The 14,711-nt window shown below is 43.4% G+C and overlaps 1 protein-coding gene across 1 annotated transcript in view; it reads right to left on the bottom strand.

Annotated features, from left to right (window-relative positions):
• Positions 1 to 382: 382 nt before the first annotated feature.
• The window catches only part of LOC120986247 (A-kinase anchor protein 8-like), a 53,062-nt gene continuing 38,733 nt past the window's right edge, over positions 383 to 14,711 (bottom strand). Inside the window, exons 19-21 of the mRNA XM_040414724.1 lie at positions 9,597 to 9,638; positions 3,327 to 3,368; positions 383 to 1,586 (exon numbers count right to left, since the gene is read on the bottom strand). Of these exons, the coding sequence (XP_040270658.1) occupies positions 1,368 to 1,586; positions 3,327 to 3,368; positions 9,597 to 9,638 (303 nt within the window). The 3' untranslated portion in view covers positions 383 to 1,367. The remainder of the gene's footprint in view (positions 1,587 to 3,326; positions 3,369 to 9,596; positions 9,639 to 14,711) is intronic.

The following is a 14,711-nucleotide window of genomic DNA, read 5'->3' as shown; positions in this document are numbered from 1 at the left end:
AGAAAAAAAATGAAAAGAAAAACAATACACTAATGTTTTTTGGTGTTTTATTATTGAAGGGCTTTTTTGAGAAAGGATAACACAGAGGGATAAAAAATATACTATCCTTCTCTGTTTTCATTTTAAAAAGGTAATTTTTTGACAAAAAGAAAGAAAAGGAATAATTAGGCCTAAACAGAATTAATATAGCCATAAGGAGACATGAAGTACAGAGAGGAGGTGGGGATGTGGTTGTGTCCTGCTGTGTGATCAGGACAGGTTTTTTCGTGCACTAATAGGACGGCGGCCATTTTATTTCCCCTGATTGCTCCCCAGACAAAACAAGCCATTATAACTAATGTAAGGTATTTAGGAATATATTTATCATAAATATTTAGGTATTATCATTTTCTTAATTCCTGGAATAATGGGTCCCAGGAGTTAGACCCCCCCTATCTAGAGGTCATCAGTAAAAATATCTCAGAAAACCCCTTTAAAGCAAAATCTGTACCAGACCCCTACACACCCACCCTTTCCCCCCAAATCGATTATTGTAGAGTTCCTTCATTATCCTGCCAAATCTGTGTCCTTTTGTAAGGAAGGTGAACAATGTGCTCTCCGCACTAGCAGCAAAATGGACTGCAACTGTATCCTTTATTACTGAATAAACAGACGGACTACTTGCTGTAATTTGTTTGGATTCATTGAATATACATATATAAAACCTAAAAGGTGCTGCAGAGGTGGATTGCGGTAGAGGGGGATAGGATAGTGGTCAGTGGAGGACTGGCCAGAGACATTGTTTGGTGCACTGAGGAACGGACAGCGGAGCATCAAGACTGATTTACCTAGCGAGAATGAGACATCACAGGAGCAGACGATGAGCTAATCCTCCAACCAATGATTCACAATAGAGGTCGGGGAGGCTGTATTCTGCCTCATGCACGACACGAGGATTCAAACAGCACCAAAGACAATCCCTCTGTCATGCGTCACCATCTCGGACCCTGCAAAAGCAGCTAAGGTTGTGTTCACATCCCGTTTTTGTCCCATGTCGTGTATTTGTTGAATGGATGCTGTACTGTGGCAATCATCACCATAATGTACTACTGAATAAAAAATAAAACGTATCTATAAATAATTCACTTTTTTTTTTAAAAGCATGTGGACAGCCCCCTATGGTATTCAGGGTCTAAAATAAATTGAAAAAAAATCTTCTCTATACAACCACTTGTATTTACGGCTCAGATATTTAAAAAAAAATAAAAGCATAAAGAAACATAATGAAGCAACCAACATTTCATCTAATCAAACAAGACACCTCAAAATGAATTAGCATCTGTAGAAGTTACAAACTTATGTTCCATATTGAGAGACAGTAAGTGACATCATGGGGCCTCAGCCGCCTCCTCCTCCGTTTCATCATCTTTAACTTTCCCATCAGTCATGGGATCAGGTTCAAACACCATATTATCACAGTCTTTATTCGCATCAATGGGACCTTCATTATAATTATCAGGAAACTCTTGACCATTGGGTTCAGCATCATCATCTTCCTCAGGAACCAGGATTTCAAGTGAACTGGCAGCTATGGCCTTAGAGGGAGTCTGTTCAGAGGAAGACAACACAAGTAAGGTAAGTTTCCAATGCTACTCATTGACACCTGCAGCTGGTTTAGTTTAGAGTCATTATTGGGGTATAAAGGAGAAGACTGGTGTGTGGGTCCACCTACTCTTCTCCTACCCTTGTCTTTGGGCAGAGAGCCTCTCTTGCTCAGTAGGACCCATCTTGTCGGTAGATCATAGGCGGCCCATTATGTTATGTGCAATGCCTTATTTTGTGGAACTAAAACTCTGATCCATCCGCCCAATTAACCCAAGTAGTGAAAACTGTATTCGATTGGTTAGACGAAGGGAGGAAGCCAAATCTGTCACTCCATCAACGTGATGTGGGCCTAATGAAGGCCCCCCAGGTCTGCCATCTTTGTACTCCTATTACATAGTTACAAACATTTGAACTATTTTTTTCTGGGCACACTGGGGGAGATTTATCTAGATCAGTATGTGCTACGACAGTCTTGAAAGTTCCTGTGTCACCGGAGGATGTGCTTAATTTATGATGAGGCGCACCCCTTGTCATAAATGAAGCCCATATTCCTGCAGTCAGAGTGCCTAAAATAAAATCTACACCAGCTCTCAGCCGGCATAGATTTGAATCATTATATATGCCAGAAAACTGCTGTAAATAATAATGGTTACAGAGCTGATGACCCCGCCCACATCATGCCATGCCCCCCTGCATCGGAAAGTGGTCGGGGGGGGGCGTAGAAGCTCCACTTGCGCCTAGATTTAGATGCAATGGTGCTTAAAAAGTTGCAAATCACTGCATTTTAAAAGCCATGTTCCTTAGTGAGAGTAAAAAGATAAAGATTAATAAAGTTTATTTATATAGACAAATTCTATTTTTTTCTCCATAAAAAGTGGTTTTATTTTAGAAAAGGTAAAAAAAAAAAACTAAAAAAAACACACCCGTATACATCTGTGGTATCGCGCTGTGTTCAATCATCACAACCCATATAAGAAAGATAACAAGTTCTTTAAACAGACCAGTGAACGTTATATATATATATATATATATATATTAAAAAAAAAAGCAAACACAAAAAAAGCAAATATATATTAATCTCTTCCCACAAAAAAACAAGCTACATCAGCGGAAAAATGAATACGTTTTGGCTCTTGGAATGGGACGACATAAAAAACAATTGTTTGTGCATGGCATATGCGAATACTGTGCAAAAGGAGCACAAAAAATATAAAAGTAAGCATATTTGTTATCGTCATCATCATACTGAAAAAATAGAAGTGACGTGCTAGTTATGTTGCAGGGCAACGTACCAAAATGTAAAGGGAAGCAGCAGGAAGAGAGACAGGAGACACCAGGCACGGCACGTGCCTTCTCTTCATATAGCTGACACCTGCCCCCCCCCCCCCCCGCCAATCTGATGTTGATCAATATTTAAAGCCCGGAAAACCCATTTAAAGTGCAAAAACAATAGTAGTTTTGTTTTTTTTTCTCCGTCATATGTACGCCAATATGGTGCCACTAAAAACATCAATTGAACAGAAAAATAAGGATATTGGCAGAAAAAAAATGAATGTAATGAAAAAATAAAATCGTGAAAAATCTACAAGCGTCCGTAAAATAAACAAAAAAAAAAAAAAACAGACCAGCCCTACTTTTTTCCCATGAGCAGAATCCACATTATGGTTAACAGGAAGACCATTGGCATCAGCAATCACATCATCCCCTTCCTCAGGATGTAGGACTTCATGTGCACGGCTTACCTGTGATGAAGAGCCCGCTCTGTACTTAGAGGAATAGTGTCCCTAGGAAGACAACACAGAGGTAAGTTTCCAGCTATGACATTGCTACTGGTTGAAACCTGCAACTGGTTTAGTGTCACTATTGATGCTTTAATGCTTCATTTTGTTGAACAACGACTTTGATCCCTTCCATTAACCACTTCAGCCCCCAGTGCTTAAACACCCTGAAAGACCAGGCCACTTTTTACACTTCTGACCTACACTACTTTCACCGTTTATTGCTCGGTCATGCAACTTACCACCCAAATGAATTTTACCTCCTTTTCTTCTCACTAATAGAGCTTTCATTTGGTGGTATTTCATTGCTGCTGACATTTTTACTTTTTTTGTTATTAATCGAAATTTAACGATTTTTTTGCAAAAAAATGACATTTTTCACTTTCAGTTGTAAAATTTTGCAAAAAAAACGAGATCCATATAGAAATTTTGCTCTAAATTTATAGTTCTACATGTCTTTGATAAAAAAAAAAAATGTTTGGGTAAAAAAAAAATGGTTTGGGTAAAAGTTATAGCGTTTACAAACTATGGTACAAAAATGTGAATTTCCGCTTTTTGAAGCAGCTCTGACTTTCTGAGCACCTGTCATGTTTCCTGAGGTTCTACAATGCCCAGACAGTACAAACACCCCACAAATGACCCCATTTCTGAAAGTACACACCCTAAGGTATTCGCTGATGGGCATAGTGAGTTCATAGAACTTTTTATTTTTTGTCACAAGTTAGCGGAAAATTATGATTTTTTTTTTTTTTTTCTTACAAAGTCTCATATTCCACTAACTTGTGACAAAAAATAAAAAGTTCTATGAACTCACTATGCCCATCAGCGAATACCTTGGGGTCTCTTCTTTCCAAAATGGGGTCACTTGTGGGGTAGTTATACTGCCCTGGCATTCTAGGGGCCCAAATGTGTGGTAAGGAGTTTGAAATCAAATTCTGTAAAAAATGACCTGTGAAATCCGAAAGGTGCTCTTTGGAATATGGGCCCCTTTGCCCACCTAGGCTGCAAAAAAGTGTCACACATCTGGTATCTCCGTACTCAGGAGAAGGTGGGGAATGTGTTTTGGGGTGTCATTTTACATATACCCATGCTGGGTGAGAGAAATATCTTGGCAAAAGACAACTTTTCCCATTTTTTTTATACAAAGTTGGCATTTGACCAAGATATTTCTCTCACCCAGCATGGGTATATGTAAAATGACACCCCAAAACACATTCCCTAACTTCTCCTGAGTACGGCGATACCAGATGTGTGACACTTTTTTGCAGCCTAGATGCGCAAAGGTGCCCAAATTCCTTTTAGGAGGGCATTTTTAGACATTTGGATACCAGACTTCTTCTCACGCTTTGGGGCCCCTAGAATGCCAGGGCAGTATAAATACCCCACATGTGACCCCATTTTGGAAAGAAGACACCCCAAGGTATTCAATGAGGGGCATGGCGAGTTCATAGAAATTTTTTTTTTTTGGCCCAAGTTAGCGGAAATTGATATTTTTAATTTTTTTCTCACAAAGTCTCCCGTTCCGCTAACTTGGGACAAAAATTTCAATCTTTCATGGACTCAATATGCCCCTCACGGAATACCTGGGGGTGTCTTCTTTCCGAAATGGGGTCACATGTGGGGTATTTATACTGCCCTGGCATTCTAGGGGCCCTAAAGCGTGAGAAGAAGTCTGGAATATAAATGTCTAAAAAATTTTACGCATTTGGATTCCGTGAGGGGTATGGTGAGTTCATGTGAGATTTTATTTTTTGACACAAGTTAGTGGAATATGAGACTTTGTAAGAAAAAAAAATAATAATTCTGCTAACTTGGGCCAAAAAAATATCTGAATGGAGCCTTACAGAGGGGTGATCAATGACAGGGGGGTGATCAATGACAGGGGGGGTGATCAATGACAGGGGGGGTGATCAATGACAGGGGGGTTGATCAGGGAGTCTATATGGGGTGATAACCACAGTCATTGATCATGCCCCTGTAAGGCTTCATTCAGACGTCCGGATGCGTTTTGCGGATCCGATCCATCTATCAGTGGATCCGTAAAAATCATGCGGACGTCTGAATGGAGCTTTACAGGGGGGTAATCAATGACAGGGGGGTAATCAATGACAGGGGGGTGATCAGGGAGTCTATATGGGGTGATCACCACAGTCATTGATCACGCCCCTGTAAGGCTTCATTCAGACGTCCGGATGCGTTTTGCGGATCCGATCCATCTATCAGTGCATCCGTAAAAATCATGCGGACATCTGAATGGAGCTTTACAGGGGGGTAATCAATGACAGGGGGGTGATCAGGGAGTCTATATGGGGTGATCACCACAGTCATTGATCACTCCCCTGTAAGGCTTCATTCAGACGTCCGGATGCGTTTTGCGGATCCGATCCATCTATCAGTGCATCCGTAAAAATCATGCGGACATCTGAATGGAGCTTTACAGGGGGGTAATCAATGACAGGGGGGTGATCAGGGAGTCTATATGGGGTGATCACCACAGTCATTGATCATGCCCCTGTAAGGCTTCATTCAGACGTCCGGATGCGTTTTGCGGATCGGATCCATCTATCAGTGCATCCGTAAAAATCATGCGGACATCTGAATGGAGCTTTACAGGGGGGTGATCAGGGAGTCTATATGGGGTGATCACCACAGTCATTGATCATGCCCCTGTAAGGCTTCATTCAGACGTCCGGATGCGTTTTGCGGATCCGATCTATCTATCAGTGGATCCGTAAAAATCATGCGGACGTCTGAATGGAGCTTTACAGGGGGTTGATCAATGACAGGGGTGTAATCAATGACAGGGGGGGTGATCAGGGAGTCTATATGGGGTGATAACCACAGTCATTGATCACGCCCCTGTAAGGCTTCATTCAGACGTCCGGATGCGTTTTGCGGATCCGATCCATCTATCAGTGGATCCGTAAAAATCATGCGGACATCTGAATGGAGCTTTACAGGGGGGTAATCAATGACAGGGGGGTGATCAATGACAGGGGGGTGATCAGGGAGTCTATATGGGGTGATCAGGGGTGATCAGGGGCTAATAAGGGGTTAATAAGTGACGGGGGGGGGGGGGGGTGTAGTGTAGTGTAGTGGTGCTTGGTGGGACTTTACTGAGCTACCTGTGTCCTCTGGTGGTCGATCCAAACAAATGGGACCACCAGAGGACCAGGTAGCAGGTATATTAGACGCTGTTATCAAAACAGCGTCTAATATACCTGTTAGGGGTTAAAAAAAACACATCTCCAGCCTGCCAGCGAACGATCGCCGCTGGCAGGCTGGAGATAAACTCTCTTACCTTCCGTTCCTGTGAGCGCGCGCGCCTGTGTGCGCGCGTTCACAGGAAATCTCGGCCATCGCGAGATGACGCATATATGCGTGACTGTGCGCAGGGCTGCCACCTCCGGAACGCGATCCTGCGTTAGGCGGTCCGGAGGTGGTTAAAGCTCTGATATCGACCACGGCATCAGATTGAAGTCGGAAACTCTATGTCACCCTGTCAACGTCACGGCAGGGTGATGTTTTCAAATGGCAGCCAGAGGCCCCAAGATCTGCCACCTTTGTACTCTTTATTATATAGGTACCAACATTTTAACTTGGGAGAAATATACAGTGGATATGAAAAATGTCTACACACCCCTGTAAAAATGTAAGGTTTCTGTGATGTAAAAAAATGAGACAAAGATAAATCATTTCAGAACTTTTTCCACCTTTAATGTGACCTTTAAACTGTACCACTCAATTGAAAATCAAACTGAAATCTTTTAGGTGGAGGGAAGAAAAAAAAAACCTTATAACTGGGGATGTAGCTGTGTTCAGAGTTAAGCAATCACATTCAAAATCATGTTAAATAGGAGTCAGCATACACCTCCCATCATTTAAAGTGCCTCTGATTAACCCCAAATAAAGTTCAGCTGCTCTAGTTAGTCTTTCCTGAAATGTTCTTAGTCGCATCCCACAGCAGAAGCCACGGTCCACAGAGAGCTTCCAAAGCATCAGAGGGATCTCATTGTTAGAAGGTATCAGTCAGGAGAAGGGTACAAGGCATTAGATATACCATGGAACACAGTGAAGATAGTCATCATCAAGTGGAGAAAATATGGCACAACAGTGACATTACCAAGAACTGGACGTCCCTCCAAAATTGATGAAAAGACGAGAAGAAAACTGGTCTGGGAGGCGACCAAGAGGCCTACAGCAACATTAAAGGAGCTGCAGGAATATCTGGCAAGTACTGGCTGTGTGGTACATGTGACAGCAATCTCCCGTATTCTTCATATGTCTGGGCTATGGGGTAGAGTGGCAAGACGAAAGTCTTTTCTTACGAAGAAAAACATCCAAGCCAGGCTACATTTTGCAAAAACACATCTGAAGTCTCCCAAAAGCATGTGGGAAAAGGTGTTCTGGTCTGAAGAAACCAAGGGTGAAATTTTTGGGCAATAATTCCAAAAGATGTTTGGCACAAAAACAACACTGCCCATCACCAAAAGAACACCGTGCCCATAGTGAAGCATGGTGGTGGCAGAATCATGCCAAGGGGCTGTTTTTCTTCAGCTGGAACTGGGGCCTTAGTTAAGCTAGAGGGAATTATGAACAGTTCCAATACCGGTCAATATTGGCACAAAACCTTCAGGCTTCTGCTAGAAAGCTGAACATGAAGAGGAACTTCATCTTTCATCATGACAACGACCTAAAGGATACGTCCAAATCAACAAAGGAATAATGACTTCAGCAGAAGAAGATGAAAGTTTTGGAATGGCCCAGCCAGAGCCCAGACCTGAATCCGATTGAAAATCTGTGGGGTGATCTGAAGAGGGCTGTGCACAGGAGATGCCCTCGCAATCTGACAGATTTGGAGTGTTTTTGCAAAGAAGAGTGGGCCAATCTTGCCAAGTCAAAATGTGCCATGCTGATAGACTCATACCCAAAAAGACTGAGTGCTGTAATAAAATCAAAAGGTGCTTCAACAAAGTATTCGTTTAAGGGTGTGCACACTTATGCAACCATATTATTTTAGTTTTATATTTTTTCTTCCCTCTACCTAAAAGATTTCAGTTTGTTTTTCAATTGAGTTGTACAGTTTATAGGTCACATTAAAGGTGGAAAAAGTTCTGAAATGATTTATCTTTGTCTCTTTTTTTTTTACATCACAGAAACCTGACATTTTAACAGGGGTGTGTAGACTTTTTATATCCACTGTATGTGCTACGCTGCTCTTGATATCCCTTGTGCTGGATGTGCTTCATTTTTATGAAAAAACACACACCCGTATACATCTGTGGTATCGCGCTGTGTTCAATCAACAGAACCCATATAAGAAAGATAACATATTCTTTAAACAGACCAGTGAACGTAAAAAAAAAAAAAAGCTAAAATATATTATATATATTACCGTATTTTGTGCTTTATAAGACGCACCCCAGGTTTTAGAGGAGGAAAGTAAGAAAAAAAAGGATTCGCTTTATAAGTCGTACAGTCATTCCCCCCCCCCCACTTTTGAGGGGGAAAAAAGAGCGTCTTACAAAGCGAAAAATATCTCTTCCCACTAAAAACAAGTTACATCAGCGGAAAAATGAATAAGTTCTGGCTCTTGGAATGGGACGACATAAAAACTATTGTTTGTGCATGGCATATGCGAATACTGTGCAAAAGGAGCACAAAAAATATAAAAGTAAGCATATTTGTCACCGTCCTCATCATACTGAAACAATAGAAGTGACATGCTAGTTATGTTGCAGGGCAACATACCAAATTTAAAGGGAAGCAGCAGGAAGAGAGACAGGAGACACCACGCAAGGCACGTGCCTTCTCTTCATATAGCTAACACCTGGCACCCCCACCGATCTGATATTGATCAATATTAAAAGCCTGGAAAACCCATTTAAACTGCAAAAACAATAGTGGAATAGCTTTCTTTTTTTTCTTTCTGCGTTACATCAGTTGATTAATAAGTCATATGTACTCCAATATGGGGCCACTAAAAGCTTCAATTAAACTTTTGCAAGAAAAAAAAATGAATAAAATGAGAAAATAAAATTTAAGTGAAAAATCTACAAGCGTCCTTAAAACAAAAATAATACAAAAAAAATAAAAAAATTTAAAACAGACCAGCCCTACTTTCTTCCCATGAGCAGAATCAATATTATGGTTAACAGGGAGATCTTGACCATTGGCATCAGCAATCACATCACCCCCTTCCTCAGGATGTAGGACTTCATGTGCACGGCTTACCTGTGATGAAGAGCCCGCTCTGTACTTAGAGGAATAGTGTCCCTAGGAAGACAACACAGAGGTAAGTTTCCAGCTATGACATTGCTACTGGTTGAAACCTGCAACTGGTTTAGTGTCACTATTGATGCTTTAATGCTTCATTCTGTTGAACAACATTTTGGTACCAACATTTGAACATTTTTTTTCTGGGCACAATGGGAGAGATATATGTGCCATGCTGCTCTTGATATCCCCTGTGATGGCGGAAGACGCGCTTCATTTATGATGAGGCACATGCTTTGTCATATAGAATGCGCATCCTCCTGCAGTTCGTGTGGCTAAATGGAAATCTAGGCCATCTCGCATCGGGCTTAGATATATCAGTCATCATTTACACCAGAAAACTGATGTAAAGAATGATGGCCCCTGTCCACACCATGCTATGCCCCCTTTTCAGAAAAGTGGTGAGGACGGCATAGCAACTCCACTTGTGTTTAGATTTAGATGCAATGGCGTTTAAAAAGTTACAAACCACTGCATTATAAAAGCCATTTTCCCTAGTGGGAGGGAGTATATATATATATATATATATATATATATATATATATATATATATATATATATATATATATATATATATATATATATATATATATATATACAGTCATGTGAAAAAATTAGGACACCCTTTGAAAGCATGTGGTTTTTTGTAACATTTTTAATAAATGGTTATTTCATCTCCGTTTCAACAATACAGAGAGATTAAAGTAATCCAACTAAACAAAGAAAACTGAAGAAAAGTCTTTTCAAGATCTTCTGTAAATGTCATTCTACAAAAATGCCTATTCTAACTGAGGAAAAAGATAGGACACCCTCACATGTATTCCCTCTTAAATTGGCTCAGATCTCACACAGGTATATCACACCAGGTGCACATAATTAGTAGATCGTTACTCTGCATGTTGAATGAGGCTTGCCCTATTTAAACCTCAGACATTTAGTTTGGTGTGCTCCTGACTGTTGAAGTGAGAGTGAGCACCATGGTGAGAGCAAAAGAGCTGTCAGAGGACTTCAGAAAAAAGATTGTAGCAGCCTATGAGTCTGGGAAGGGATTTAAAAAGATCTCAAAAGATTTTGAAATCAGCCATTCCACTGTCCGGAAGATAGTCTACAAGTGGAGGGCTTTCAAAACAACTGCCAACATGCCCAGGACTGGTCGCCCCAGCAAGTTCACCCCAAGAGCAGACCGCAAGATGCTAAAAGAGGTATCCAAAAACCCTAAAGTGTCATCTCGAGAACTACAGCAGGCTCTGGCTACTGTTGATGTAGAAGTACATGCTTCTACAATCAGAAAGAGACTGTACAAGTTTAACTTGCATGGGAGGTGTGCAAGGAGGAAACCTTTGCTTTCCAAGAGAAACATCGAGGCCAGACTGACATTTGCCAGCGATAAAGTTGACAAAGACCAGGACTTCTGGAATAATGTTCTTTGGACAGATGAGTCCAAAATTGAATTATTTGGACACAACAGCAGAGGACATGTTTGGCGTAAACCAAACACAGCATTCCAAGAAAAGAACCTCATACCAACTGTGAAGCATGGAGGTGGAAGTGTCATGGTTTGGGGTTGCTTTGCTGCAGCAGGACCTGGTCAGCTCACCATCATAGAATCCACGATGAATTCTACTGTGCATCAGAAGGTGCTTGAAGAACATGTGAGACCATCAGTTAGAAAATTAAAGCTGAAGCGGAACTGGACCATGCAACATGACAATGACCCAAAACATACTAGTAAATCAACCAAAGATTGGCTGAAAAAGAAGAAATGGAGAGTCCTGGAATGGCCAAGTCAAAGTCCAGATTTGAATCCCATTGAGATGCTGTGGGGTGACTTGAAAAGGGCTGTACGTGCAAGAAACCCCTCAAACATCTCACAGCTGAAAAAGTTCTGCATTGAGGAGTGGGGTAAAATTTCCTCAGACCGATGTCGAAGACTGGTAGATGGCTACAAGAACCGTCTCACTGCAGTTATTTCAGCCAAAGGAGGTAACACTCGCTATTAGGGGCAAGGGTGTCCTATCTTTTTCCTCAGTTAGAATAGGCATTTTTGTAGAATGACATTTACAGAAGATCTTGAAAAGACTTTTCTTCAGTTTTCTTTGTTTAGTCGGATTACTTTAATCTCTCTGTATTGTTGAAACGGAGATGAAATAACCATTTATTAAAAATGTTACAAAAAACCACATGCTTTCAAAGGGTGTCCTAATTTTTTCACATGACTGTATATATATATCTATCTATCTCACCAGAAAAAAAGAAATGCATAAAATCGAGAGAAGTTGTTAATCATCCTTAAAACAAAAACGAGATTTTTGTATAACTTACCAGTAAAATCTCTTTCTCGCTCTTTCCTTGGGGGACACAGAAGACCTTGGGTATAGCTCATCTCCATAGGAGGCGTGACACTAAGTGAAGACTGTTAAGCCCCTCCTCCACAGCTATACCCTCAGCCTGGAGAGAGAGACTGCCAGTTGCGTGTCCAAGCAGTGAGAAAAGGCAAAGTCCAACAAGGAACCAACAAGCCAACTACCCAACGGGTAACACAAACTCGGAAACCGTGTAGAGAAAAACAACGAATGGGTGGGTGCTGTGTCCCCCAAGGAAAGAGCGAGAAAGAGATTTTACTGGTAAGTTATACAAAAATCTCGTTTTCTCGCCCAGTTTCCTTGGGGGACACAGAAGACCTTGGGACGTTCAAAAGCAGTCCAAAAGGGGAGGGACCACAGCTCCAAGGCGAAGCACCCGAAGGCATCAAGGAACCTCCGCCTGCAGACCCAGGCGGACCAAGGCAGCATACGCCGAAGCCAGAGTATGCACCCTGTAGAACTCTGTAAAGCGTGCAAGGAAGACCTGTGGCCGCCTTGCTCAAATGCATGGCCGAAGCCCAAAGCCTCCGGCCCAGGAGGCACCGACCGCTCTGGTGAAATGAACGGTGACAGTAAAGGCAGAATCCTGCCCTCGGTGTGGTAACCTCAGCAATAGCCAATCTGATAAAGCGGAGGAAAACCACCCTGGAGTCCGTCAACTCTAAGCGTGGACCTCCAGGAAACCCAAGAGACCGAACGTCGACAAGAGTCGGAGATCTCCAAGTAAAAACTGCAAGGCCCAAACAACGTCCAAATCGGTGAAGTGTTGAAGCGAAAGGCAAACACCACCTTCAGAAGGAAGGAACGGGATGTAGAACAGCCCTGTCCTGGGAAAAGACAGAAGGCTCAGAACAAAAAGGGGGCCATTCAGGCACCCGTCAGAGACACGACTGATACGGAAACACAACCGTACAGGACAGGAGGGGTAGAGAGAACTTCTGTAACGGCTCCAAGGACAAGATTGGAGCGCCGAGAACTCAGTATGTAGTTCCCAGGGCGGTACCGAAGGACAGTACAGAGGAACCGAAGAGCCATTTCAAGTAAGAAGGTCTTGACAGGCCCAGAGGGCTGGGGAACGCTGGAAGAGGAAGAACAGCGCTGACACTGATACCTCAAGTAAAGGAATCCCAGTCCCAGGTCCAGGCCGGACTGGAAAAAAGACAGAACCATGGGGAGAGAAAAGTCAGAGTGGGGAATGCACAGCTTCCCACAGAACCCCAGATAAAAAAAACATAAGTCTTACGACAGATCCTGGACGAAATACAGCCAGGAGCGGGCAGTAGCGAACCCGCTGGAGTCGCCTGGCAAGCGGGCGAAAAACCAAATGTGATCAGGCGCAGACCAGTAACACGGGCAGAAGTTGACAAACTGGTCCCGTCGGCCCCCGAGCAACGTTGTCCCGTATCCACCCGAGTGGGGGAGCAGTAAGACAGACGGAAAGGAACCAAAAGGGTCCGCCCAGCATCCGCCAGATGCCAGGACAAGACAGGCTATAGTCCATGCTGATGTAGCCATGTTCTACAGTCCCGGTGTAGGAGATCAAAGGACAATCTGGACCGAAAGGTAGTCCCAAGTTACCGAGAAGGTAAGTCTACAGCAGGACCATTGTCTTAGAATGGACCACACAATCTGCACTCAGCGGGAGGACAGAACGCGGTAGACTCGATAAATCGGCACAGCTAATACAGCCAGTGTGAACAAGGGAGACAGTACGAGGCCAAAAGGAACACCGGAACCATCCACATGACAACCATGCTCTCCCCAGAGGGGAGGACAGTGAAGGAACAACCTCTGAAGTCTGGCGGGACAGAAGCCACATCAGAGTGATCTGTACCGAGCGGGGGCCAAACAGAGCCGGCGAGATAAGGTAGTCGAGACAGAGGCCGGCATAACACCCTCCAACCAAACGGAGGAGTGGGCAACAGGGAAGCCATAGGACAGCTCAAAAGCAGAACCCTGCTACACTGTGAGATGCCCGGTTCACCGCCTCGCAGAAGGAGAATACCCTGAAGAACCCAAGGCGGAGGTCCTCCGGACCTGGGTAATCGAGCACCCAAGAGAATTTGGGTGACCTTCCCGAGAAAAGCGGCCCGCACCTGGTAGCAGATCAGACTGTAGCGTAGAGGCGCCAAGAGGAAGGACTCATACCACACTACATCCGAAGAGGAGGAAATTGCAGCAGGCAAGGGAACCGCAGTCCTGCCAGAGCCAACGAAGAATTCGAGGGGCGCTCCAGACAACCGCACTCTCGACCATGTGACCACTAGCGCAGGGAAGCAATACCGCGGAAGGACGAATGGGCACGCATCTAGGAACCACGAACATTCCCTGGGATGAAGGGCCAACTAAATGAATGAGTACCACCCAGCTCCGTGCAGCAGAGAGCAAGTAGAGCCCGTCCGGGTCAGGTGGACAGAATGAACTCCTTAGAGACGAGTGCAAGGTTTGTGGCAGGCATCGTATCCCAAGAAAACAAAAGTATGCCGCAGGAAGTAGATGAGGCATACGTACGAGCAGCCCGTAAGCAGTGAGAAGGCCAACCCACCTACAGGAGGAGAAGGCATACACGGCCCAAACAACGCACAAGAACGTCCGCTCACTGCAAAAGGTTAATTTAGCGAGAAAGGGGGGCTCGCCACAGAGTGCCACAGCATGTACGGAATTGCAAAGTGCAACCTGAAAGGGAGTTATGCACAAGCCTAGTATAGCA

Source organism: Bufo bufo, chromosome 1, assembly GCF_905171765.1.
Source record: "Bufo bufo chromosome 1, aBufBuf1.1, whole genome shotgun sequence".
NCBI lineage: Eukaryota > Metazoa > Chordata > Amphibia > Anura > Bufonidae > Bufo > Bufo bufo.
This window is presented reverse-complemented; position numbering and strand designations above follow the sequence as displayed.